Source organism: Cricetulus griseus, chromosome 5, assembly GCF_003668045.3.
Source record: "Cricetulus griseus strain 17A/GY chromosome 5, alternate assembly CriGri-PICRH-1.0, whole genome shotgun sequence".
In the NCBI taxonomy this organism is placed as follows: domain Eukaryota; kingdom Metazoa; phylum Chordata; class Mammalia; order Rodentia; family Cricetidae; genus Cricetulus; species Cricetulus griseus.
In genome coordinates, this window is record NC_048598.1 from 104,410,633 (window position 1) to 104,437,592 (window position 26,960).

General features: G+C 41.2%; 1 protein-coding gene across 1 annotated transcript in view; it reads right to left on the minus strand.

Annotated features, from left to right (window-relative positions):
- Catsperb (cation channel sperm associated auxiliary subunit beta) overlaps positions 1-26,960 on the minus strand; it is a 126,714-nt gene that overhangs the window by 59,446 nt on the left and 40,308 nt on the right. The window contains exons 6-9 of the mRNA XM_027419131.2: positions 26,392-26,541; positions 6,778-6,873; positions 6,531-6,649; positions 3,433-3,465 (exon numbers count right to left, since the gene is read on the minus strand). Of these exons, the coding sequence (XP_027274932.1) occupies positions 3,433-3,465; positions 6,531-6,649; positions 6,778-6,873; positions 26,392-26,541 (398 nt within the window). The remainder of the gene's footprint in view (positions 1-3,432; positions 3,466-6,530; positions 6,650-6,777; positions 6,874-26,391; positions 26,542-26,960) is intronic.

Below are 26,960 nucleotides of genomic sequence, written 5' to 3' on the forward strand. Positions count from 1 at the left end.
TTTGTTCACCACTAGCATTCTTGAACATCTTGTGATTTTAATGAATGTGTTTTATTGGGATCCCAGGTAATGTCAGACATATTTTTGAAGGAGCACTCAAGAGTGCTTTTCAGAATACATTAGTTTCTAGCAATGCCTGAATGAGAGGAGACCATGCTCTGTACTCCTCTTTGTTGCTGCTTTCATACATTGGAAGTTCATCATGGAAAGCCTTCTTTCCCTGAAGCTGCCCTTGATCCTGTCACCTCAGGCTTCCCCTTCTATCAGCCTTCTCTCTGGTCTCTCATAGCCTTGCCTCTCCCACTGATGAGAAAAACCATTTGATAGTTCCTGGAGTTCTGATGGTAAGCTCTCTATGCAGGACCCTCTACTTGCCTTTCCTTTGCTGCCCTCTGTTGCCAGAAGCCATGATCTCATTACTCGAGTCCATATTCTACTGTTTAATCAGAGTACCCTGAGTTTGGGAAAATAATTTCTATACTCCATTTCAGTAAAGCCACAAGTAAATGTTTCTATACATTCAATACATTGATGTTGCTGGGAATTGAACCCAGAGCCTGAGCATGCAAGACAAAGGCTCTAACATTGAGCTACATTTCTAGCACACTAACATTTGTGATTGGCAGTTGGCTGGTTTGGAGCATGTGAATTTGAGATAAATGATAAACTATTTCCATTTGTTCTTCCCATCATTTATTTGTATTCTCTCTTGATTTCCCAGTAATCTGTTTCACTTGTCCTCCCACAAGTACTTTGGTACTACAATTAGTTCTATTTGGTTCCTGAGAAGTAAGTGTGGTTTCTTCCTTGTAGTGACTGTGTTCAACACAGGACAGAATGGAAGGGGATATGCCAAGGCCTGAGAATGAATGAATGTAATTTTCTTTAGTCATATATTATTTATGATTTATTAAAGCTTACCTGAGTTTCAGAAAGCAATGTCAGCCACAAGGAATAGAGCCTATTCACACACTTTTAATCCTAGCAGCCAGAATCTAGGAGGTAGTGGTACATACCTTTAATCCTAGGACTAAGAATTAAGAGGTAGATGGAGCTCTCTGATTTCAAAGCCACCCAAGGGTACATGAGAATGAATTAGTCTAAAAGAGTAACAGATCATATGCCATTAATCCCAGCACTAGAGGGGAATAAATGATAGAAGCAGGGTCTTCAGTATTCAGTATGGAACATTCATTCTCCAGCCACAGTTAGGAGAGACAGCAGGGTCAGCCCACTCAGGCTGAGGTAAGAAGCTAGTGGCCAGATGCTCTGATATACAGCTTGAAGTTTGAACCCCAATATCAGTCTCTGGGTCTTTTATGTATTTCTGTTACAATTTTCCTTGCAGTTTCAAAAGTGAAAAATGCATGCTATGTGTTGAAATGGCCTTGTTGGATTGGGGTTGCTCAGGGACCCCGGACTGATAGCTGGAAAACCAGCATAGGACTGATCCAGACCTCCTGAATAAGGATGTCAGTTTGGAGGTCTGGGCAATCTATGGAGCCTCTCTGGTAGTGGATCAGTATTTATTCCTAGAACATGGATGGCCTTTGGGAGCCCACTCCATATCGAGGGATACTTTCTCAGCCCAGACACACGAGGGAGGGTCTAGGCCCAGCTCCAAATGATATGACAGACTTTGAAGATCCCCCATGGAAGGTGTCACCCTCACTGGGGAGCAGGAAGGAGTTAGGATAGGGGGTAGGGTGGACAGGAGAGGAGGAGAGGGAGAGGGAACTGGGATTGGCATGTGAAAGAAGCTTGTTTCGAATTTAAAGTTGGCCTAATTACAATTATAAAAATAATTTTTTGCAGATTTTTATTTGAACTAGAAACAAGATAGTTTTACATGTCAATCCAAGTTCCCTCCCCCTCCCCTCTACCCCTCCCATTCCCGCCCCACTAAAACCCTACCTATCACATATCCTTTCTGCTCCCCAGCAAGGGTGAGGCCTTCCATAGGGGGTCATCAGAGTCTATCATATCCTTTGGGATAGGGCCTAGGTCCACCCCCATGTGTCTTGGCTCAGGGAGTATGCCTCTATGTGGAATGGGCTCCCAAAGTCCACATCTATGCTAGGGATAAGTACTGTTCTACCACAGGAGGTCCCATAGATTTCCAAGGTCTCCTCATTGAAACTCATGTTCCTGGGGTCTAGATCAGTCCCATGCTGGTTTGCCAGCTATCAGTCTGGGGACCAAGAGCTCTCCATTGTTCAGGTCAGCTGTTTCTGTAGGTTTCACCAGCCTGGTCTGGACACCTTTGCTCATCACTCCTCCTCCTCTGCAACTGGATTCAAGTTCAGTTCTGTGTTTAGCTGTGGGTGTCTGCTTCTACTTCCACTAGCTGCTGGATGAAGGCTATAGGATGGCATATAAGTCAGTCATCAATCTCATTATCAGGGGAGAACATTTAAGGTAGCCTATCCTCCTGGATAGATATTCTACTTACACTAAGAGACCACAGATGCCAGCCCGGACTACTATACCTAGCAAATCTTTCAATCAATATAGATGGAGAAAACAAGATATTCCATGACAAAACCAGCTTCAAACAATACATATCCACCAATCCAGCCTTACAGAAGGAAAACTGGAAGGAAAACTGCACCCAAGGAAGTTAACCACAACCAGAAAAATATAGGAAATAGATAATCCCACTTTACCAACAACCAAAAGAAAAAGTGGTGGAAACCCACACATAATTTCACCACCACCACCAAATCCGAAACAAACAAGAATGAACAATCAATGGTCATTAATATCCCTCAATATTAATGGTCTTAACTCGCCCATAAAAAGACACAGGTTAGCAGAATGGATAAGAAGACAGAATCCATCCTTCTGTTGCATACAAGAAACATACCTCAGCTTCAAAGACAGATGGTACCTAAGAATTAAATGTTGGGAAAAGATTTTCCAATCAAATGGACCCAAGAAAAAAGCAGGGGTAACAATACTAATATCCAACAAATTGGACTTTAAAATAATTTTTTTAAAAAAGAAAATGGCCTTGTTGAATGTGACAGACTGATTTCATAAAAGAGAAGGAAGTAAATTAATGGAGGAAGAAGTGCCCCAAAGGACAGAAATGGAGTTGTCAGATCTCATGGCAAGTGTTCCTTTTTCTGGGTAGATACAGGGCAGGTGGTTTGGGAAGTAAAACTTCAGCCAGATTCCAGGCCTCACCTTTTCTACCCCAGCATCTCTGTGAGCATGCCTGATCAATCTCCACGACTGAGAAAGAACCCACCAGAAGGAGAGAACAGCTGGCAAAATGAGGAGAGCATGGTGGCTATGGAATCATGTTATTGTTTAAACTGATAATAATCTTATAGTAGCAATAAACATCTAGATTGTGAATTATTGCTTTGCAAGTTAAAAAGTGAATATGTGTTTTCTAAACCAATGTAAAGAAATCAAAATTCTTACCCTTTCAAAACCACAAAAGTCTGCTCTTGACAGCTGGAGGAAGAGGAGGAGGAGGAGGAGGGAGAAAATAAGAAAGTTAAAATTTTAGTTGCTTTTCAGAAGGTGTAACAAACCTTTGTAGTTTCAGCTGTAGCACACACATGTGCACGTGCGTGCACGCTCGCGCGTGCACACACACACCCCCCCACACACGAAAGCACCCTTTGTTTTCTTTTGTATTTCACCAGATATATGGCTAAACATTAATGTTGCTTCTCATCCAGTCTCATGATGGGACATCATGGTATGTATATAGCACTGTTTAAATATATATTTCTATTTTCTTTGTCCCAGAGTTACGTTATCTTTTTTTTGCCTATGTCTTTCTGTCTGAGGAGACTTTCTAGTCTCTGGAGCTAGGCCTGGATGAATAGTCCCAATTTCATTTTTCTTTTTTTTTCTCCATTTTTAAAATTTAAATTTGAAACAAGATTATTTTACATGTCAATCCCAGTTCCCTCTCCCTCCCCTCCTCCCCTCTCCCCTACAACTAACACCCTACCTATCCCATAGGCTTTCTGCTCCCCAGGGAGGGTGAGGCCTTTCATGGGGAGGGTCTTCAGAGTTAGTCATATCCTCTGGTATAGGGCCTAGGCCCACCCCGTGTGTCTTGAATCAGGGATTATCCCTCTATGTGGAATGGGCTCCCAAAGTCCATTCCAATGCTAGGGAAAAGTACTGATCTACTACAAGAGACCCCATAGATTTCTGAGGTCTCCTCACCAACACCCACGTTCATGGGGTCTAGATCAGTCCCATGTTGGTTTCCTAGCTATCAGTCTGGAAACCAAGACCTCCCCTTGTTCAGGTCAGCTGTTTCTGTCGGTTTCACCAGCCTGGTCTGGACACCTTTGCTCATCACTCCTCCTTCTCTGCAACTGGATTCCAGTTCAGTTAGTGTTTAGCTGTGGGTGTCTGCTTCTACTTCCACCAGCTGCTGGATGAAGGCTATAGGATGGCATATAAGTCAGTCATCAATCTCATTATCAGGGGAGGACATTTAAGGTAGCCTCTTCTCTGTTGCTTAGATTGTTAGTTGGTGTCATCCTTGTAGATCTCCAGACATTTCCCTCGTGCATGATTTCTCTTTAAACTTATAACGGCTCCCTCTATTATGGCATTTCTTATCTTGCTGTCCTCTATTCTTCCCCCAACTCAACCTTCCTGCTCCCTCATGTCCTCCTCACCCCTCTTCTTCTCCCCTTCTCATTCTCCTAGTTCCCTCTCTTCTCCCCCATGCTCTCAATTTGCTCAGGTCTTTTCCCTTTCCCTTCTCCAGGGGACCATGTATGTCTCTCTTAGAGTCCTCCTTGTTTCATAGCTTCTCTTGCAGTGTGGATTGTAGGCTGATAATCCTTTGCTCTATGTCTAATATCCATATATGAGTGAATGCATACCATGTTTGTCTTTTTGTGACTGGGTTAACTCAGGATGGTTTCTTCTAGTTCCATCCATTTGCCTGAGAATTTCAAGGTTCCATTTTTTCCACTGAGTAGTACTCCATTGTGTAAATATACCACAGTTTCTCTATCAGTTCTTCAGTTGAGGGGCATCTAGGTTGCTTCCTGGTTCTGGTTATTACAAATAATGCTTCTATGAACATGGTTGAACAGATGTCCTTGTTGTATGAATGTGCATCTTTTGGGTATATGCCTAAGAGTGGAATTGCTGGATCTTGTGGTAGACTCATTCCCATTTTCTTGAGGAGTCACCATACTGATTTCCAAAGTGTCTGTATGAGTTGTCACTCCCACCAGCAGTGGAGGAATGTTCCCCTTTCTCCACATCCTCTCTAGCATAAACTGTCATTGGTGTTTTTGATTTTAGCCATTCTAACTGGAGTAAGATTGTATCTCAGAGTTGTTTGGATTTGCATTTCCCTGGTGGCTAAGGATGTTGAACACTTTCTTAAGTGTCTTTCAGCCATTTTAGATTCCTCTATTGAGAATTCTGTTTCATTCTTATCCCACTTTTTAATTAGATTATTTGGTGTTTTGGAAACTAGCTTCTTGAGTTCTTTTTAAATTTTGGATATCGGCCCTCTGTCTGATGTGGGGTTGGTGAATATCTTTTCCCATTCTGTGGGCTGCTGTTTTGTCTTTCTGACTGTGTCCTTTGCCTTACAGAACCTTCTCAGTTTAAGGAGGTCCCATTTATTAATTGTGGATATCACTGTCTGTGCTACTAGTGTAATGTTCAGGAAGCGGTCTCCTGTACCATTTTGTTCAAGGGTATTTCCCGTATTTCCCACTTTCTTTTCTAATAGGTTCTGTGTGGCTAGATTTATGTTGAGGTCTTTGATCCATTTGGACTTAAGTTTTGTGCATGGCAATAGATATGGATCTATCTGCAGTCTTCTACATGTCAGCATCCAGTTATGCCAGCACTATTTGTTGAAGATGCTTTCTCTATTCCATGTATAACTTTAGCTTCTTTACCAAAAATCAGGTGTTTGTAGGTGTGTGGGTTAATATCAGGGTTTTCCAATTTCATTTTTCATTGCTTCTTGGTGGAATAATTTTCAGTTGCCCTACAGAAGAATTTCCCAAGAGGATTGATTCCCAGTTATAACCTTGGAGTCTGTTTTATTGTTGATTAGCTTGTAATTTTACACAAGTATGGGGACAACATGCCATTTCAATACACTTGAAAGTTGTGTAATTATCTTAGGATCATTGGCATCTCCATCATCTTTGGCATGTATCATTTCTTTGACACTTAACTTCTGTTAATTTTAATATAATTTTTAGCTATATAGATTACCGTATAGCGTTTTGGAAATATATTAGCCAATAAATAAATGGACAAGTAGTTAGATAATGTCTTTCCCATTGCATATGTTTAAAATTCACTATAAATTGTCCATTAGTAAAACTAAGGACAATTTCAACTTTTACTTCAAATATTATGAAGCAAAGGAAAATGTTGTTGTATCATCTTTGCATCTTTTAAAATTTTAGTTCTAAGATATACTATTCACAACTCAATTTAAAAACATTTCTTTTTGTACAAGAGAAGCTGTTAAGAGATATAAGTGGATTACAAAGAAATTTTCATACCTGTATTTGTTCAGAGTCTGGATAACGAAGATCAGTACTTACATAAAGACCCAAAGAGGTAAGGATGACTAAAAAGTGATTTGTTAAAACCATATCTATTATTGTAAGTCCTTTGTGTTCTGAAGAAAGAAATCAAATCATACCATAGGTTAGAAGCATTGAGCTCTTTAGAAAGACATTTCAGAAATACTAAATGAGTTTCAAAATAAGTGAAATCATGAAGATAAAGAGAGCCAGAAAAAATTACCATCTTTAAGTTGTGAATAGATGTTTTGTGTCAGGTTATACCATATGATTTCATTATATTCCCAAAACCCAGAAGAGGTCCTGCCTATGAAAACACCTACCAGGAAAGAAAAAGAAATTAGAGCCAGGCAACTTTGCAGAGATGAATTCTGTGAACACAAACATGCTCCATCTTCTCGCCCTGGCTGCCAGATACTGAATCAGTCATGGTTGTCTAGAACTGATAGAATGAATCTCTCTCTCTCTCTCTCTCTCTCTCTCTATATATATATATATATAATATATATATATATATATATATAACCCGAATAAAAGAATATCAAATATTTATTTGGGAACACTCATACAATAAAGCTAGAGAGTCACTGTGGTCTATTGCGATGCTGTGAATAGATTTCAGGCCACTACCCAAGAGAGTGTGAACACACACTGCTCCGCTCCCCCTTATCAGTCTCAGGTAGCACCTGAGACCATATCTTAGTACCCAAAAGTTATTGCATGAACGAGTTCCCACAATGTCTGTCTGTCTGTCTGTCTGTCTGTCTATCTATCTATATCTATGGAACATACCTTTAGCCATCAAAAATCCAATTTTCCAAATGAAAACAACTATTCTTAGAATCTCACATGATTCATGAGATTCAATCTCTTCATGAGCTCCAAGCCTTGGATAACACAGAATCAGATTCCTTCATTATCTGGTTGTCAGGGGTGGGATCTGGCAAACCTAGGCCCCGTTTGAGAGTGTTCGTGGGTCCCGGACAGCGCACAAGCCCACTAGAAAAGCCCCCTTTTTCCACAGGTGCTCCCAGCTCTGCAGCCGACCTGTTAGCTGCACCTGCCCTGGCTGCTGCACCACACACGCGTGTTTCTGCTGCCACTGAGCCACTCAGAGAACAGTCTGCCCAGCTGGGAGACGTCTATAGGCTTCCCCATGGATTTTACTGCCTCGGGAAGGAAAAACCACCGCAGTTTCTAGCATGCACATAGGACTGGCCTGGACTGTGGCCCACCTGCGCCCTGAAGTCCTTGCCCTTGGCAGGCCCCGGGGCCTGCTGAATACGGCCCTGAGCCAAGTCAGCCTCAGCTCTCAGCAGGATCCATGGCTTCCCCTGGCAGCACCTCTCTCAGCTGCTTCGGTCTACATGAGGGAACCCGGGTGCCACCCAGCAGCAACCTGCTCCCAGCTAAGCACAGCTGCCTGCATGACTTCAGCCTCACTGCTGCCACCACCATCTTGCCTGCCGAGCTGCTGCGAAAAGCTGGGTGGATATCAGAGTTCCAGCCAAAGTCACCAACCACCTCAACAGAGCACAATTACTGCCCGGTACCTTTTGCGGTTTCTTCCTAATACCTGATCTTAACTTGGGTGCAGAACCCATAGTATTTTTCAGATTCAACTAGCTGAACACCTGCACCACCTGATGGTCAAAGATAGTTACTGCATCTGGAGTAGAAGCCGCCAGGTAAAATCATGGCAGATTAGGTATTATTTGCTTCAAATGGTAATATCTTTGCTTCTTACGTGAATTTAATGTTCTAGGGGGTTGCTGATCTGCCAATTACCTGCCTGTATGCAGTATTAGCAGTTAGCATGCTGGCACAAGTAATATTACTTGTGTGCACAAGCCAGAACCCTCAGGAACAGGGACAAAGATAACTTCACCACCTGCTTGCAGGAAATAAAAGCTTTACACAGTGAGGTTTTGGAGAACAGATTAGGTCAGGCCACATTTGTGCAGCATGTGTAACAGAAATTGGATGATCAGCTTTGCTCTGTGTCCAACACACTAAAGGCAGAGCTGTCTGTTACCCAAGATGAGATGCAGCGTATTTATGATAAGATAAACCCAGAGATGCTCCATGTCTGGGGCATTAGAGGACAGGCTGTCAGAGGACCGTGATGAACTAAAGAATATCTGTAGCCAATTAGAAATTCAGATAGGCTCTGTGTCCCAGAATTTAGATGCAAAGGTGCAAAATACCCAGGATAGGGTTGAAGAATTGGACAATGATATTCGATTGATTGTTGAAGCATCTAAGACAACAGTTTGAGTCTAGGTTCGAATGTTTGGAAGATAATTTACAGAACAGGGCTGACAAATTAGATAGGTTCATTCGGTTGATTGCTGAGGACTCCACCTCAACAAGTCACAACCTTGAGTCTAGGCTCTGATATTTAGAAAAGAGGTTTGGCAGATGGATGTCTTTCACTTTGCAGAAATATGTGCATCATACTATAGGCACATTCTCAGGGTTCCAATGGGCTACTGCTCTTAACTCTGAAAAAGCTGATTCTGTTATTACACACCTGCTAGAGGTGATGGAAGTTATGGGTAGACCTGCACAAATAAAAACTGACAATGCTCCAGCATATGTCCCCACAAAATTGGAACAGTTTTTCAAATATTATAACATAAAGCATGTAACTGTAAAGCATCCTACGGGACAGGCAGTGGTTGAGAGATCTAATAGAAAACTTAAGGAAGTGCACCATAAACAGGCTGGGAAGACTAAACCCCCCAAACATAGGTTTCTTAATGCTTTATTAACACTAAACTTTCTTAATGTCAATGAGAAAGGACAAACAGATGCAGAAAGACACTGGACTACAGAGAAAACTGCTGAACCCAATCAGCCGTTATAGTTCAAAGATGTACTAACCTCTGTATGGAAACCAGGCTGTGTGTTATGATGGGGTAGGGGCTTTGCATTGGTTTCCACAGGAGAAGAAAAACTTTGGATACCATCAAAGTTGATCAGTATTCAAGTTGAAAAGGAAAAACCGCTCAGCGAGGAGAAATGACAGGTATTCTACTAAGGTATATCTCATACACTAAATGGAAACCTCCCAAAGGAAAGGGAAGTGTTTTGCTTTTATCTTCACATGAAAACTCATCTCCAGAAGTCAAAGGACACTACATGGGTAGATACTTAAGAAGAGACGGTAGCTATAACCTTCAAACAAAAGGAATATGCCATATGGTTAACTTTACAGCTGTCTCTCAGAGAACTCTATTTCTCTGTATTTTCTAGTCCCTATTCAATTAAACAAATGCTGGTTTTAGAGTTGGATTTGACTTTCCTCCTCTAAAATCCAAGCTCGTTGTTTAACTAAACTTCAGAGTTTCTGTATTATATCAAGAAGCCAATTGATGTAATAAAGAATAAGAGGAAAGTTGGGGACTGTCTTTGTCTTTTCTTGGCTCTTTCTCTGAAGGTGTACACCCTCTCATAATTGTTATTCTCCTATGGTAGCCTTTCCCATTATGCATACATACAAAAGCAAACATTTCTCTGCTAACTGTTTATGTTTGAGTCCCACACAGCCAATGAAGACCTGCCTGACAGCAATCCCTGGACACCCCGGAAAGAAAAATGGCCACACCTCCTCAACTGCACTGGATCCATCTTGCTCCATTTCAACTGACACTCTGGCCAGAGCTTCGGGTACTGACTTCAATCAAGTTGAGGATTTCAAGTGATTTCTTCAATCAAGCAAATTTCATCTAACATGGACTGGATACAATCCATTCAAGACTTTCACTATACTGAAATTTTCTTCCTACAGGACCCCATGAGGCTATTTCTGTCCCATTTCAGCAGGAAGTAACTTGGAGGATGCTATGCTCTCTTTCCCCCATTGTTGTCATTAAGGATAATGTACACCTAGTTAGGGATAGCTTCCTATTGTTTATGGTTGGGATTGGAAGGAAGTGTTCAGGCTTGGACACCTCTTTCAGATGACTTTAGGGTTTAGTTAAAATATACATAGTTAGGATGTGACATAAGCAGATTATTTTATCTTCTTATATTTCACCTTTATGATTGTTAATTTTGGATACTTTACACTGTTAAGTTTTAATACTCTTTTAGACTAAAAGGGGAATTGTAGGGAGACTCCTTAAGCACACCTCCTCGGGACTGGCTACAGGTGTGCCCTGCAAGGGCGTGGTCAGGGTGACATGGGTAAGGTTTAAGAGTGAGGGGTGAGCACGTGGAGGCCCCTTCTTCATTTTCATCATTGGCCTGCTGTACTTACTCTGTGCCCTGCTGGCTGGTTAGGTTGCTCTGTAAGAAAGGCATCTCCCTAATAAATACCCTTATATTTTTACCTGGCTCCGTATTGGTAATTCTCACATCAGGGATGGAAAGAACAGTTCACTGACTTTTTACAAAGACTATCCAGGGCAGGCGAGTTACAGGCAGCAGATCCAGAACCTAGACAGAAGATCATATACTCTCTAGTTTATGAAAATGAAAATCCAATATGCAAAAGAATACTTTTGCCTTTAAAGATCAGATCAGCACTGCTGGAAGAATGGGTTTTGCATACAGCTAATCTCCACTATAATGTCCAAGATACAGGAGCTTGGGTAGGAGAGGCAATCTCAAAAGGTTTAAAAAGACACCAAGAGGTTAAATTTTCTAAAGGTAATGATGCAGAAGCTTGGGAAGGAGAAGCAACTTCCAGAAGTCAAAAAAGGCACCAAGAGGCCAGATGCTATCACTGTAATGGAACAGGAATTTGGGTAGGAAGAGCAATCCCCAGAGGGTTGAGAAGGCGCCAGGATCCTAGATGTCTCAACTGTGGCAGAATAGGACATCCTCGGAGAAATTGTAGGGAAGTAAGTTACAATAATGCCTCACCTTCTGAATTTTGTAGATGTGGTAAGGGCAGACACTGGACCAACAAATATAGATCGACCACAGACATACAAGGAAACCCGTTACCATCGGGAAACTCCTTGAGGGACTCTTGAAGGTCCCCACATCGAGAAAGGTCTGGTCATTCCCAGTCACTGTGGAGGACAATATCTCACAGGAGGAATAGATAGAACATTGCCTATTGTAAAAAATAGTACCACTCTAGATGTTAGTTTGGCTAGTGATGAGGAATCAAATGTGACTGGAGGAGACAAAAAACACATATTTTGGCAAACTTCTACAAATGATCAGAGGCTTCAGTTGAAAGTAAGAGTTAAATAATAAAGTTATTACCAGTTTGGTTGACACTGGGGCAGATGTGACTATTATAACCCCAAAGTCCTGGCCTCAGAGATGGCCTCTAAGAGAGATGATTGCTCCATTTTTAGAGATTGGAGCTCTATCTAGAGTATGCCAGAGTGTTAACTGGGTTGTCTGCATTGGACTGGAAGCACAGAGAGGAAGTACACAGCAATGTATTTCTGGGGTCGTGATCTTTTACACGAACGGAATACTGATTCAAATCATACACAACCTCTAGATGGTAGACAAAATATGTAAGGCACTATGAAAAACAGATACCAACCATCCAGGCTGTACATAAACAAAGTACAAATGATAAGCCTTCAGAGTAACCAAGAGTTCTACCCTTAAAGTGCCTTACTGAGGCACTTGACCTCAGAGGCCTATGACCTCTGAGAAGCTAGAGGCTTTAGAAAAGCTAGTGCAGTAACAGCTAGATTCTGGGCATATAGAATAATCTACCAGCCCTTGGAATTCTCCTGTATTTTATTATCAAAAAGAAGTCAGGTAAGTGGAGAATGCTGACAGACCTGAGAGCCATTAATAAAGAAATTCAGCCTGTGGGCTCTCTACAGCCTGGAATGTGTTTGCCTTCCTTGATTCCTACAGGATGGCCTATCATAGTCATTGACCTGAAAGATTGTTTCTTCACTATACTGTTACAAGAAAATGATAGGGAAAAATTTGCATTTACTGTACCAACTCTTAACAATTCACAACCAGTTAAGAGATTTCAGTGGAAGATTTTGCCACAAGGAATGTTAAATAGTCCTACCTTGTGCCAGCACTTCGTACAAAAACTTTTGGAGATAATTCATAAGAAATGTCTACAAGCCATACTTTATCATTATATGGATGACATTTCATTGTTATCTTTTAATCAGGAAACATTAGAACTGATGTTTGAAACAGTGAAGGAAATTCTACCTCATTGGGGATTACAGATTGCCCCAGAAAATATACAAAGAGAAGATTCTATTAATTATTTAGGTTACAAGATAGACTTACAAAAAATCAGGCCTCAAAATTACAAATCAGAAGAGATCATTATCAAACTCTTAATAGTCTTCAGAAATTGCCAAGGGAAATTTCTCAACTACAGACAATAATTGGAGTAGAAGGACATGACTTAAAGCATTTAAAAATGGCCCTTATGGGGGACAAGGACTCAAACAGTCCATGAATATTATCCGCTGAAGCAGAAAAAGAATTACAATGGATGGAAACTAGAATACTGGATGCACGCACATGTAGACTGTGTAGACCCTAATTTAGACTGTATTCTGGTTGTTTAACCATCCACAGAATACCCTTCAGGAATTCTGATGCAGAGGGAAGATATTATATTAGAATAGATATTTCTGCAACATAAACAGAATAAAAAGCTAAAGACATACATATAAAAGATTTGTGATTTGATTCTAAAGGGCAAATTAAGACTTCGTCAACTGACTAGAAAAGACCCAGCGGAAATTATAGTACCTTTAACTAATGAGGAACTTTCCTCCTTATGGAAGGATAATGAATCCTGGCAGATAGCTCTTACTGACTTTTTGGGAACAATTAGCAACAATTATCCCAAAAATGACAGAATTAAATTCATAAAAAAGAAAATCTGATTCCTTCCATGTATTGTAAGAAAAACACCTATTTATGGAGTTCTTACCTTCTACACTGATGGAATAAATCAGGTAAGGCAGGATATAAATCAGGAGAGATAAGTAAAGTAGTTCAAAGTCCGTATAACTCTAAACAGAAGGCAGAATTATACGTAATTCTTATTGTACTTATGGACTTTACAGAGCCTCTCAATACAGTTGCTGATTCTCAATATGCAGAGAGAGTCGTTTTACACATCGAGACTGCAGAATTTGTTCCTGATAATACAGAATTAACTTCACTGTTTATGCAATTACATGAAACAATCATAAACAATTAATCCTATATATATACTACACATATCAGATTCCATACAGGTCTGCCAGCCTCATTAGCACAAGGCAATGATGAGATTCATCGTTTATTAACAGGAAGTGTACTAGAAGCCTCAGAATTTCATAAGAAACACCATGTAAATAGCAAAGGTTTGAAAAAGGATTTCGCCATCGCTTGGCCACAAGCCAAGCAGACAGTGAGAAACTGTCCTACCTGTTCCTTCTATAATCAAGTTCCATTGCCAGCAGGCTGTAACCCTAAGAGCATTTGGAGAAATGAGGTTTGGCAAATGGATGCATTTCACTTTCCAGAATTTGGAAATTTAAAATATGTGCATCCTACTATAGACACATTTTCAGGATTTCAATGAGCTACTGCTCTTAGCTCTGAAAAGGCCAAATCTGTTATAACACACCTGTTAGAGGTGATGGCCTTTATGGGTATACCTGCACAAATAAAAACTGACAGTGCTCCAGCATAAGTCTCCACTAAATTGGAACAATTTTTCAAATATTATAACATTAAGTAAGTAACCGTTATACTACATAATCCCACAAGACAAGCAGTGTTAGAGAGATCTAATAGAACACTGAAAGAAATGCTCCATAAACAGGCTGGGGGAAGGAAAATCCCCAAACATAGGTTACAAAATGCTTTATTAACATTCAACTTTCTTATGCTAATGAGAAAGGACAAACAGCTGCAGAAAAAAACTGCTGAACTGAATCAGCCGCTATACTTCAAAGATGTATTGAACTCTGTATGGAAACCATGTGTTACATTGGGGAAGGGGTTTTGCATTTGTTTCCACAGGAGAAGAAAAGCTTTGGATACCATCAAAGTTGATCAAGATTCGAGTCAAAAAAGAAAAACCTCTCGATGAGGAGAAATGACAGGTCATCCACCAAAGTATATCTCATAAATTCTATAGAAACCTCCCAAAGGAAAGGGAAGTGTTTTGTTTTTATTCTCACAGGAAACTCATCTCCAGAAGGCAAAAGACACCACATGGGTAAATACTTAAAGAAGAGAAGGTAGGGCAGGCTGACTGAATCGGTCCCTGAGGACTCTGGGATCCTGTCTCTGCTGAGATCGCTGGGCCATTCCGGCCCCCACAGAGTGCAGAGAGTGCAGAAATGAGCTGACTTGGCCCCTAACTTGGGCCCAACTTCTGCCTGACCACCCTGGCAAACCCGCCCTGGGATCTGCAGGCAGACTGAATCAGTCCCTGAGGCCCCTGGGATCCTGACTCTGCTGAGTTCGCTGGGCTATTCCAGCCGCAGAGAGTGCAAAGGGGAGCTGCTTCAGCCCTTGACTTGGACCCAACTTCCATCTGCCCATCCTGGCGAACCCTGCCCAGGGATCTTCGACAGGACGACTCGACCCCTGAAGACCAAACAACCCAGAGTCTGCTGACATCTCTGCTCCAGTGCTGCTCTCACCCACCTGGAGAGCGAGTGCCTCAGACCACCCTGCACCCAACTTGAAACCCATCAGAGTATCAAAGTCAATTGCACACACCTGAAGAGAACACCGGACCCATACACACCAGGAAAGGAAGAGACACCAACTGTACCCACTCGAACAAGAGATGGGAAGACAACAATATAAGAACACATCCAACAACAGGAAAACCAGTATGACACCACCAGAGTCTAGGGACTCTACACCAGCAAGACATGAACATCCCAACACAGAAGAAGCAGAAGAGAGCAACCTTAAAAACAACTTCATGGAGATGATAGAGAACCTAAAAGAGGAAATCAAAAAATCCTTCAGAGAAATGGAAGAAAAGACAAACCAAAAGATGCAAGAAATCAAGGAAAGCCAAAAAAAAAAAAGCCAAGAAAATACAATTAAACAGCTGAAGGAAACAGTTCAGGACCTGAAAACTGAATTAGAGACAATAAAGAAAACACAAACTGAGGGAATGCTGGAAGTGGAAAAGCTTAGTAAACAACCAGGAACCACAGATGCAAGCATAACCAATAGAATACAAGAGATGGAAGACAGAATCTCAGATGCTGAAGACAAACTAGAGGAAATAAACTCGTCAAGCAAGGAAAATCTGAAGTCTAACAAATCCATAACACAAAATATTCAGGAAATTTGGGACACCGTGAAAAGACCAAACCTAAGGATAATAGGTATAGAAGAAGGAGAAGAAACCCAGCTCAGAGGTGCAGAAAACATATAACAAAATCATCGAAGAAAACTTTCCGAACCTAAAGAAAGACATACCAATGAAAGTACAAGAAGCCTACAGAACGCCAAATAGAGTGGACCACAAAAGAAAGTCCCCAGGTCACATAATAATTAAAACACCAAATGTACAGAATAAAGAAAAAATATTAAGAGCAGCAAGGGAAAAAGGCCAAGTAACATATAAAGGCAAACCTATCAGAATTACACCAGACTTCTCCATGGAAACTGAAAGCTAGAAGGACCTGGATAGATATTCTACCAACTCTGAGAGAACATGCATGCCAGCCCAGACTACTATACCCAGCAAAGCTTTCAATCACTATAAATGGAGAAAACAAGATATTTCATGACAAAACCAGATTTAAACACTATGTAACCACTAATCCAGCCCTACAGAAAGTACTGGAAGGAAAACTCCAACCTAAGGAAATTAACTACACTCGCATAAACATAGGCAATAGATAATCCCACTCTACAAAAACACAAAATAAAAGGCAGGGTAAATCCACATACAATACCAGTACCAACAACAAACCAAAAACAAACAAGAATAAACACTGAATGGAACTTAATTTCCCTCAATATTAATGGTCTTAACTCACCTATAAAAAGACACAGGCTAACAGATTGGATATGAAGACAGAATCCATCCTTCTGCTGCATACAAGAAACACACCTCGAATTCAAAGACAGACATTACCTCAGAGTAAAGGGTTGGGATAAGATACTCCAATCAAATGGACCAAAGAAACGAGCCAGGGTAGCTATCCCTTTTATCTAACAAGATAAACTTCAAACTAAAATCAATCAAAAGAGATGAAGAGGGTCATTTCATATTCATCACAGGAAAAATCCATCAGGAAGAAGTCTCAATTCTAAACATCTATGCCCCCAATACAAAGGCACCAACATTCGTAAAAGAAACGTTATTAAATCACAAATAAGGCCTCATACAGTTATAGTGGGAGACTTGAACACCCCACTCTCACCCCTGAACAGGACCACCAGACAGAAACTTAACAAAGAGACAAAGGAACTAACAGAATTTATGACCCAATTGGGATTAACAGACATTTATAGGACTTTCTATCCAAACACAAAAGAATATACCTTCTATTCAGCATCACATGGAACCTTCTCAAAAATTGACCACATTCTCAGCAACATAGCAAACCTCAACAGGTACAAAAAAATTGGAATAATCCCCTGTGTCTTATCAGACTACCATGCTTTAAAGATAGAAATCAAAAACAAAATCAAAGTGCAAAAAACCTACCAACTCATAGAAATTGAACAACATGTATTTGCAACATTCCTGGGTCAAGGAAGAAATAAAGAAAGAAATTAAAGACTTCCTAGAATACAATGAAAATGTTGACACAACATACCCAAACTTATGGGACACTTTGAAAGCAGTACTAAGAGGAAAGTTCATAGATCTAAGTGCTCACATGAAGAAACTAGAGAATAGCCACACCAGAGATCTGACATCACAGCTGAAAGCTCTAGAAAAAATGGAAGCAAATTCACCACAGAGGAGCAGACGCCAGGAAATAATCAAACTGAGGGCAGAAATCAATAAAGTTGAAACAAAGAAAACAATTCAAAGAATCAATATAACAAAGAATTGGTTCTTTGAGAAAATCAACAAGATAGACAAAGCGTTATCCAAATTAACCAAAAGGCAGAGAGAGATCATGCAAATTAACAAAATCAGAAACGAAAAGGGGGACATAACGGACACGGAAGAAATCCAGAGAATCTTCAGGTCGTACTTTGAAAACCTGTACTCCACAACTGGAAAATTTAAAGGAAATGGACAATTTTCTGGACAGTTATCACTTACCAAAATTGAATCAAGAACAGATAAGCAACTTAAATAAATCTATAATCTCTAAGGAAATAGAAGCAGTCATCAAAAGTCTCCCAACCAAAAAAAAAAAAAAAGCCCGAGGCCAGATGGATTCACTGCAGAATTCTACCAGAAATTTAAAGAAATGCTAATACCAATACTCCTCAAATTGTTCCACAAAATAGAAGCAGAAGGGACATTGCCAAATTCTTTTTACGAGGCTACAATAACCTTGATACCCAAGCCACACAAAGACACAACTAAGAAAGAGAACTACAGACAAATATCCCTCATGAACATTGATGCAAAAATTCTCAATAAAATCCTAGCAAATCGAATACAAGATCATATCAGAGAAATCATCCACCACGATCAAGTAGGCTTCATTCCAGGGATGCAAGGATGGTTTAACATACGAAAATCCATCAATGTAATCCACCATATAAACAGACTGAGAAAAAAAAAAAACAATTGTTCATCTCACTAGATGCCGAAAAAGCCTTTGACAAAATACAACACCCCTTCATGATAAAGATCCTGGAGAAATCAGGGATAACAGGAACATACCTCAACATAATAAAAGCAATATACAGCAAGCCAACAGCCAACATCAAATAAAACGGAGAGAAACTCGATCCAATTCCTCTAAAATTGGAGACAAGGCAAGGCTGTCCACTCTCTCCATACCTCTTCAATATTGTCCTTGAAGTTCTAGCTAGAGCAATAAGACAACAAGAGGAGATCAAGGGAATATGAATCGGAAAGGAAGAAGTCAAACTCTCACTATTTACAGACGATATGATAGTCTACATTAGTGACCCGAAAAACTCTACTAGGGAACTCCTACAGCTGATAAACAACATCAGCGATGTGGCAGGATACAAGATTAACTCAAAAAAAATCCGTAGCCCTACTATACACTGATGATACATTGGTGGAGAAAGAAATCAGAGAAACATCACCCTTTAAATTGCCACAAACAACATAAAATACCTTGGGGTAACACTAACAAAAAAATGTGAAAGACCTGCACCATAAGAATTTTGAGTCTCTAAAGAAAGAAATTAAAGAAGATACCAGAAAATGGAAAGATCTCCCATGCTCTTGGATAGGTAGGATCAACATAGTAAAAATGGCAATCTTGCCAAAAGCAATCTATGGATTCAATGCAATCCCCATCAAAATCCCAACACAATTCTTCACAGACCTTGAAAGAACAATTCTCAACTTTATATGGAGAAACAAAAGACCCAGGATAGCCAAAACAACCCTGTACAATAAAGGAACTTCTGGAGGCATCACCATCCCTGACTTCAAGCTCTATTACAGAGCTATAGTCCTGAAAACAGCTTGGTATTGGCACAAAAATAGACTGGTGGAATAGAACTGGAAACCCTGATATTACACCACATACCTATGAACACCTGATTTTTGACAAACAATCCAGATTTATACGATGGAACAAAGAGAACATCTTAAACAAATGGTGCTGGCATAACTGGCTGCAGACATGTAGAACACTACAGTTAGACCCAAGCCTATCGCTTTGCACAAAACTTAAGTCAAAATGGGTCAAAGATCTCAACATAAATCCAGCTACACTGAACCTATTAGAATACAAAGTGGGAAATACCCTCAAATTAATTGGTACAGGAGACTGCTTCCTGAACATTACACCAATAGCACAGACACTGAGGTCAACAATTGATAAATGGGACCTCCTGAAACTAAGAAGCTTCTGTAAGGCAAAGGACACAGTCAGCAAGACAAAATGGCAGCCCACAGACTGGGAAAAGATATTCACCAACCCCACATCTAACAGAGGCCTGATCTCCAAAATATACAAAGAACTCAAGAAGCTAGTCTCCAAAACACCAAACAACCCAATTAAAAAGTGGGGTAAAGAACTAAACAGACAATTCTCAATAGAGGAATCTAAAATGGCTGAAAGACACATAAGAAAGTGTTCAACATCCTTAACCATCAGGGAAATGCAAATAAAAACAACTCTGAGATACCATCTTACTCCTATCAGAATGGCTAAAATCAAAAACACCAAGGACAGTTCATGTTGGAGAGGATGTGGAGAAAGGGGAACACTCCTCCACTGCTGGTGGGAGTGCCAACTTGTACAGCCACTTTGGAAATCAGTATGGTGACTCCTCAAGAAAATGGGAATGAGTCTACCACAAGATCCAGCAATTCCACTCTTAGGCATATACCCAAAAGATGCACATTCATACAACAAGGACATATGTTCAACGATGTTCATAGCAGCCCTATTTGTAATAGCCAGAAATTGGAAGCAGCCTAGATGCCCCTCAATGGAAGAATGGATAGAGAAAATGTGGTACATTTACACAATGGAGTACTACTCAGCGGAAAAAAATAATGGAATCTTGAAATTTGCAGGAAAATGGATGGATCTAGAAGAAACCATTCTGAGCGAGGTAACCCAATCGCAAAAAGACAAATATGGTATGTACTCACTCATATGTGGATTTTAGACATAGAGTAAGGATTACCAGCCTACAATCCACACTGCCTTTGAAGCTAATAAACATGGAGGTCCCTAAGAGAGACATTCATGGTCCCCTGGAGATGGGGAGAGGTTCAAGATCTGCTGAGAAAATTGAGAGCATGGGAAGAAGGGGGAAGGAGCTAGGAGAAGGAGAAGGAGAGAGGAAGAGGGATGCCGAGAACATGAGGGAGCAGAAAATATGAGTCAGGGGAAGAATACACGATAACAAGAATGGAGATATAATAGAAGGAGACACTTTTGGTTTACAGAGAAATCAGGCACTAGGGAAATGTCTGGAGATCTACAAAGATGACACCAGCTAACTATCTCAGCAACAGAGGAGAGGCTACCTCAAATGCTCTCCCCTGATTATGAGATTGATGACAGACTTATATGCCCTCATCCAGCAGCGGGTGGAAGTAGAAGCAGACACCCATAACTAATCAACGATCTGAACTGGAACCCAGATGCAGATAGCTGGAATACCAGCATAGGACTGATCCAGACCCAAGGAACATGGGTTTCTGTGAGGAAACCTCGGAAATCTACCGGACCTCCTGTAGAAGCCCAGTATTTATCCCTAGCATAGGTGTGGACTTTGGGAGCCCAGTCCAAATAGAGGAATACTCCCTGAGCCAAGACACACGGGAGTGGGCCTAGGCCCTACCCCAAAGGAAACAAAAGACTCTGATGACACCCTATGGGAGGCCTCACCATCCAGGGGGAGCAGAGAAGATATGTGACAGATAAGGTTTTAGTGGGGGGGGCAGGTAGGGGAGGACGGGTGGGAGAAGGGAAATGGGATTTGTCAGGTAAAACAATCCTGTTCCTAATTCAAATAAAAAAAAAGTTGGAAAAAAAAGAAGAGAAGGTAGCTATCCAAAACAAACAAACAAACAAACAAAAAAAACATTGAACAAACAGAATTTGTCATATGGTAAACTCTATATATGCCTCTAAATCTATTTCTCTTTATTTCCTAGTCTCTATTCAATAAAGCCAATGCTGGCTTTAGAGTTGGATTTGACTTTCCTCCTCTAAATCTAAGCATGTTGTTAAAAATAAAATTCAGAGTTTCTGTATTATATCAAGAAGCCAATTGAAGTAATACAGAATAAGAGAAATATCGGGGACTGTCATTTGTCTTTTCTTGACTCTTTCCCTCAAAGTATACTTTCCCTCATAATTGTTATGTTCCCATTGTTGCCTTTCCTAGTATGCATAAATATAAAAGTAAAAATTTCTCTGCTAACATTTATGTTTGAGTTCCACACAGTCAATGAAGAACTGCCTAACACCAATCCTTGAACCTTCCGGAAAGAATATGGGCCACACTTCCTCAATTCCATTGGATCCTATTTGATTAGTTTCAACTGACAGTCAGGCCAGAGCTTTGGGTACTGATTCCAATCAACACAAGGACTCAATCAAGTTAAGGACTTCAACCTAGACCTTCAATTAAGCAGCTCCCACTAAACATGGATTGGATATAATCTACCCAAGAATTTCACTACACCACTATTTTCTATCTACAGGACCCCACGAGGCTATCGTCATCCCAGGTCAGCAGGAAGTAACTTGGAGAATACTTCGCCCCCTTTCCCTACTATTGTCACTAAGGATAATGTACACCTAGTTAGGGCTAGTTTCCTATTGTTTAGGGTGGGGTTTGGAAGGAGGTGTTCAGGCTTAGCCATCTCTTTCAGATGACTTTAGGATTTAGTTGGAATAGACATAGTTAGGATATGATATTAGTAGATTATTGTATATTCATGTAATTCACCTTTATGATTGTTAATTATAGATGATTTACACTGTTAAGTTTTAATCCTCTTTAGACTAAAAGGGGAATTATAAGGGAATCCTGTTTAGAGGTAATGCTGACAATGCCTGCTTGGGGGTGGACACAGGTGTGGCTGACCACACCCACTTGGGCGTGGTCAGAGTGACGTGGGAAAGGTTTAAGCAGTTAGGGGTGTACAGGCAGGGCCTCTTCTCTCACTCCCTGCCACCTGGCTAAGCTGACTTGAGTGAGTACTATTTTTTAATAAACTATCTGTTATCAATCTTGCATCTGACTCCACATTGCATTCAGGTATAAATATATCCTTGAAGTATAACTGTAAATGTGTACTGCTGGCCTTTACAACCAAAAACAACTTGCTTCTGGTGGTCCATATGGATAGGTTCTAAGAAAAAGGCATTTACTAGATAAATAGATACCATGTACCAGGAGATGTGTTCAGCTGCTCAAGTAAGGACACAATATCTAGTGTAGCAGTTGCAATCAGAGTCATTACTGGTGGCTCTTGATAGGTAACAGTCATTCTCCAAGATACATCTGTTTTCTGCACTGACCCAGGTGCCCATCACCCGAAGAATGGATAAAGAAAATGTGGTACATTTACACAATGGAGTACTAATCAGCAGAAAAAACAATGGAATCTTGAAATGGATGGAACTAGAAGAAACCATCCTGAGTGAGGTAACCCAGTCACAGAAAGACAAGCTTGGTATGTACTCACTCACATATGGATATTAGACATAGAACAAGGGATTGCCAGCCTACAATCTACACCTCCAGAGAAGCTAGGAAACAAGGAGGACCCTAAGAAAGACATAGTCCCCCAGAGAAGAGGAAAGGGACAAAATCTCCTGAGCACATTGGGAGCATGTGGTGAGGGAAGGGAAGTAGGAGAAAGAGAAGGGGAGAAGAGGAGCGGGGAGGAGAACATGAGGGAGCAGGAAGATTAGTTGAGGGAAGAATAGGGGAGAGCAAGAAAAGAGATACCTTAGTGGAGGGAGCCATTATGGACTTAATGAGAAATTTGGCACTAGGGAAATCCCCAGAGATCCACAAGGATGACCTCAACTAAGAATCTAAGCAATAGTGGAGAGGCTACCTTAAATGCCCTTCCCCTATAATGAGATTGATGACTACCTTATATGCCATCCTTGAGCCTTCATCCAGTAGTTGATGGAAGCAGAAGCAGAGACCCACAGCTAAGTATTGTGCCGAACTGCTGGGATCCAGTTGTGGAGAGGGAGGAGTGATAAGCAAAAGATCAAGACCATGCTGGGGAAACCCACAGAAACAACTGAGCTGAGCAAGTGGAAGCTCATGGACACCAGTCTGACTGCTGGGGAGCCAGCATAAGAACGAACCAGGCCCCCTGAATGTGGGTGTCAGGTAGGAGGCCTGGGTAGTCTAAGAGGCCTCTGGTGCTAGAACCAGTATTTATCCCTAGTGCAGGAATGGATTTGGAAGCCCATTCCCCTGAGGAGGGATACTCTCTCAGCCAAGATACACGGGAGAGGGCCTAGGCCCTGAACCAAATGATGTGACAGACTTTGATGATCTCCTATGGAAGGGCTCACTCTCCCTGAGGAGTGGGTGGGGGTTACAATGGGGAGTCGGTGGGGTGCATGGGAGGGTCGAAGGGAAAGGGAACGGGATTGATATGTTAAATAAGATTGTTTCTAATTAAATGAAAAATTTGAAAAGAAAAAAAAAACAAAACAAAACAAAAAGAGAATAAAGGGGAGATGTAGTGAGAAGCAGCATCCCTGCATCCCTCAAGCCATTGACGGTGTCACCAACTTCTCCAACTCCTCCTGGGCTGTGACACTTGTCTTTGATTCACTATTTTCCCTGGAAGAGGCAACTCCAATGGATTCCATTTGGCCTTTGCAACCACAACAGCTCTCATTCCACAAATCAGGGAACCAATGGGATTTCTGGCAACTTCTAAGTGGATCTATCCCAATAATACATTCTGGAGTGGGGAATAACAACAGGATAATTTGGAGACCTACACTGTGCCAGTCTTCAGTCAAAACTCCATTAATCGCCTGGCTTCCCCAAACCCCTTCTTTAACTGGGGGGGGTCACAATGCTACATGGGATCACTGGGAATCAATGTCAGTTCGGAACCAGCATCCAAAAGGTCTTCTGAGGAGTTCCAAATCAGAAAATGGACCGTTCCTCATCTTGGACATCCTGTCATTGCTCAGAAGGAGGGTGATCATGCGGCTGGGGGGCATGTTGAGGGCTGAAAGGTAGTGCAAGCTCCAGACTGCTGCAACCCCCTGTTGGCCTATTCAGCCATGCAGTCTGAAGTGCTCTGTAGTCCCCTGAAGACCTCTCTCTCATACACTCACCATCACTATCGAGTCTCTAGGTCCACATCTTCCTACCTCTGAATCTCCACTCCATCCCTCCTTCTTTCCCACCTCTCCAGGAAGTATTCCTTCTTTGTAGTGGCTTTGAAATTGTAGGTATGAGTGCATGTATGTATGTATGTATGTATGTATGCATGCATGTATGTATGTATGTAGGTATAACCCAGACAGCTTTGCATGCAAATACTGGTCTGGTTCAATCCTGGACCATTGCCAAAATACTCATTTCAGGTATTCTGCTGTTGGCAAATATCAGGATGATATGGCAGCTAGGCAGGGCATCCTGGGACAGATTCTATATAAGCTCCTGACTGCCACACACCTCCCTGCCCTCTATGTCTGCCACCATGAAGCTCACCTTTGTGCTTGTAGCCTGCAAGCAGCCCTGCTGCATATCCCAGCAAAGTGAGCACCTCATGCAACAGCTGCAGCGGCTCCATACTGGGGGCTGACTGTCCTATTCAGTTATGGCATATTTCTGAGGGAGCTCCAGGACATCTTCCTGTCTTGGGGCCAACCACTGGGTAGGAAATATGGGCTTTAAGCCTGTGGGCATCACTACTGCATCTGCAGGGCAAGCAGCACAGGTCACAGCTGCAGGGGCTCCATGCCAGGAGCCAGCCAGTAGGCCTAAGCTGCCCTCAACCCCAGAATACAGTTTCTAATGAAAGGATTTGAAAAGCTGGAGGGGCAAGAAATGTAAATCAGATAAAGACTATTCCATGTGAAATCTGGAAGCTGGGAAGCAGATATTCAGCTTCACTTTGACACAGCTTAGACCCAACCATACTTGGAGTTGAAACTTGCAGCTTCATACATAATCCTCAGGAAGGGGAGAGAGGCTGGAGGTTCGATTAATGATTGACTTGAAGCCTCCATGGATAGATTTCATTCCAGGCTTTAGGAGGGCTTCCAGATTGACATGCACACCGTATCCTGACAGATGGTGTAATGCAATGCCATGGAACGGGACTTCCTGTGACTGGGACCTGTCTAGATCTTACTCTCAGTACCTCTTTGTTTGGCTCTTCACCTGCATCCTTTCTAGCATCCTTGACATTATCCTGTAAATATGCAGGAGTTTCCCTGAGCTCTGTGAACAGTCTAGCAAAGTCTTGTATTTAAGAAGGGGCTTATAGGATCCTTCAATTTATAGCAGCCGGGTTAGAAACATAGGTCACAACCTGCCGCATGTGACTGGAATCTGAAATGGGAGATAGTCTTTTCCACCTGTGAGAGTTGATGCTGACTCTATGTACCTATTGCCAGAGGTGAATTAAATCACAGGATACCCACATGGTATCTTTAATAAACAGAAAAATTGCTCAGTGTGGGAAAGCTATAAATTTAATGCCACAAGTGTGACAAATGAGTGTCTAAATCAACCATTTTCCCTGTATGCCACTAGATATTTAAAATATTTGAAAGATACATATGTAATAAATATAAAAAGATAGTGTGTCAGGCAAAACAATACTGATTTGCACATAGCAGAAAAAGAAGATATAAAGGAAGCAATAAACAATCTCTGGGAAGAAGAAAAAATTCAAAGACAGTACGGGTGAATCTAGACAGCTACCTACTACATGATTGACATTGTTAATTGGGTTTGAAACAGGGTTTAACAAGTGGCTAAGGTTAACTTTAAATTCAATTGCTTTGTCTCAGACTGCCAAGTAATTAGGATTATAGGCAAACACCATCATGCCAAGTTTTAAGTCACCTTTTGTATGACATAAGGCCACAACAAAGGAGTAGCTCTCCTAGCAAGTCAAACTAGCAAGAAGAAGAGGCAAAGTAACAGCCATTAAATTTTATTGTCTGTATGCATTTAGTGTGTATTACCAATTAAAACCACCCTTATCCACTATAAAACAATAGTTACTTCTAACATTCAGACTGTAACTTACCATTAAATGTTTCGTTCAAAATTAAGCCTAGTAATGCCACATCATTGGCACAGGGGCACTTTGCCACTTTGATATCTGTCACATGTGGATGCAATTTTTTGACCTGTGCTTTATTCATTATTGCTCCAAGATTCCACTGAAGAATAGGCTCTGGGGCAGACAAATTTAAGCATTAGCATCATGGCAGTACTCTTGAAACTGGAACACCACTATTTTTCTTTAAAGGTCTTAGAAAAACTATGGAAAGGAAATATTTGATGTTCATGGCAGGTAGGGGATATAGTGGAGGCTGGAGAGATAGTTCATGGTTAAGAACACTGGCTGCTCTTTCAGGGGACCTGGGTTTGATTCCCAGAACCCACAGAGCATCTCAGTGTCGTCTGAAGCCCCAGTTCCAGCAGATCCATGGTCTTCTGACCTCCCAGGGCATCAGGCACACTTCTGATGCACAGACTTGTATACTGAGGAAACATCCATAAACATAAAAACTTTATACCCAGGTATAATATGATCTCATGCTTCATCAGTTAAAAATAGACTGTTTCATTGTGCAAAGGAGAAAGAATGAA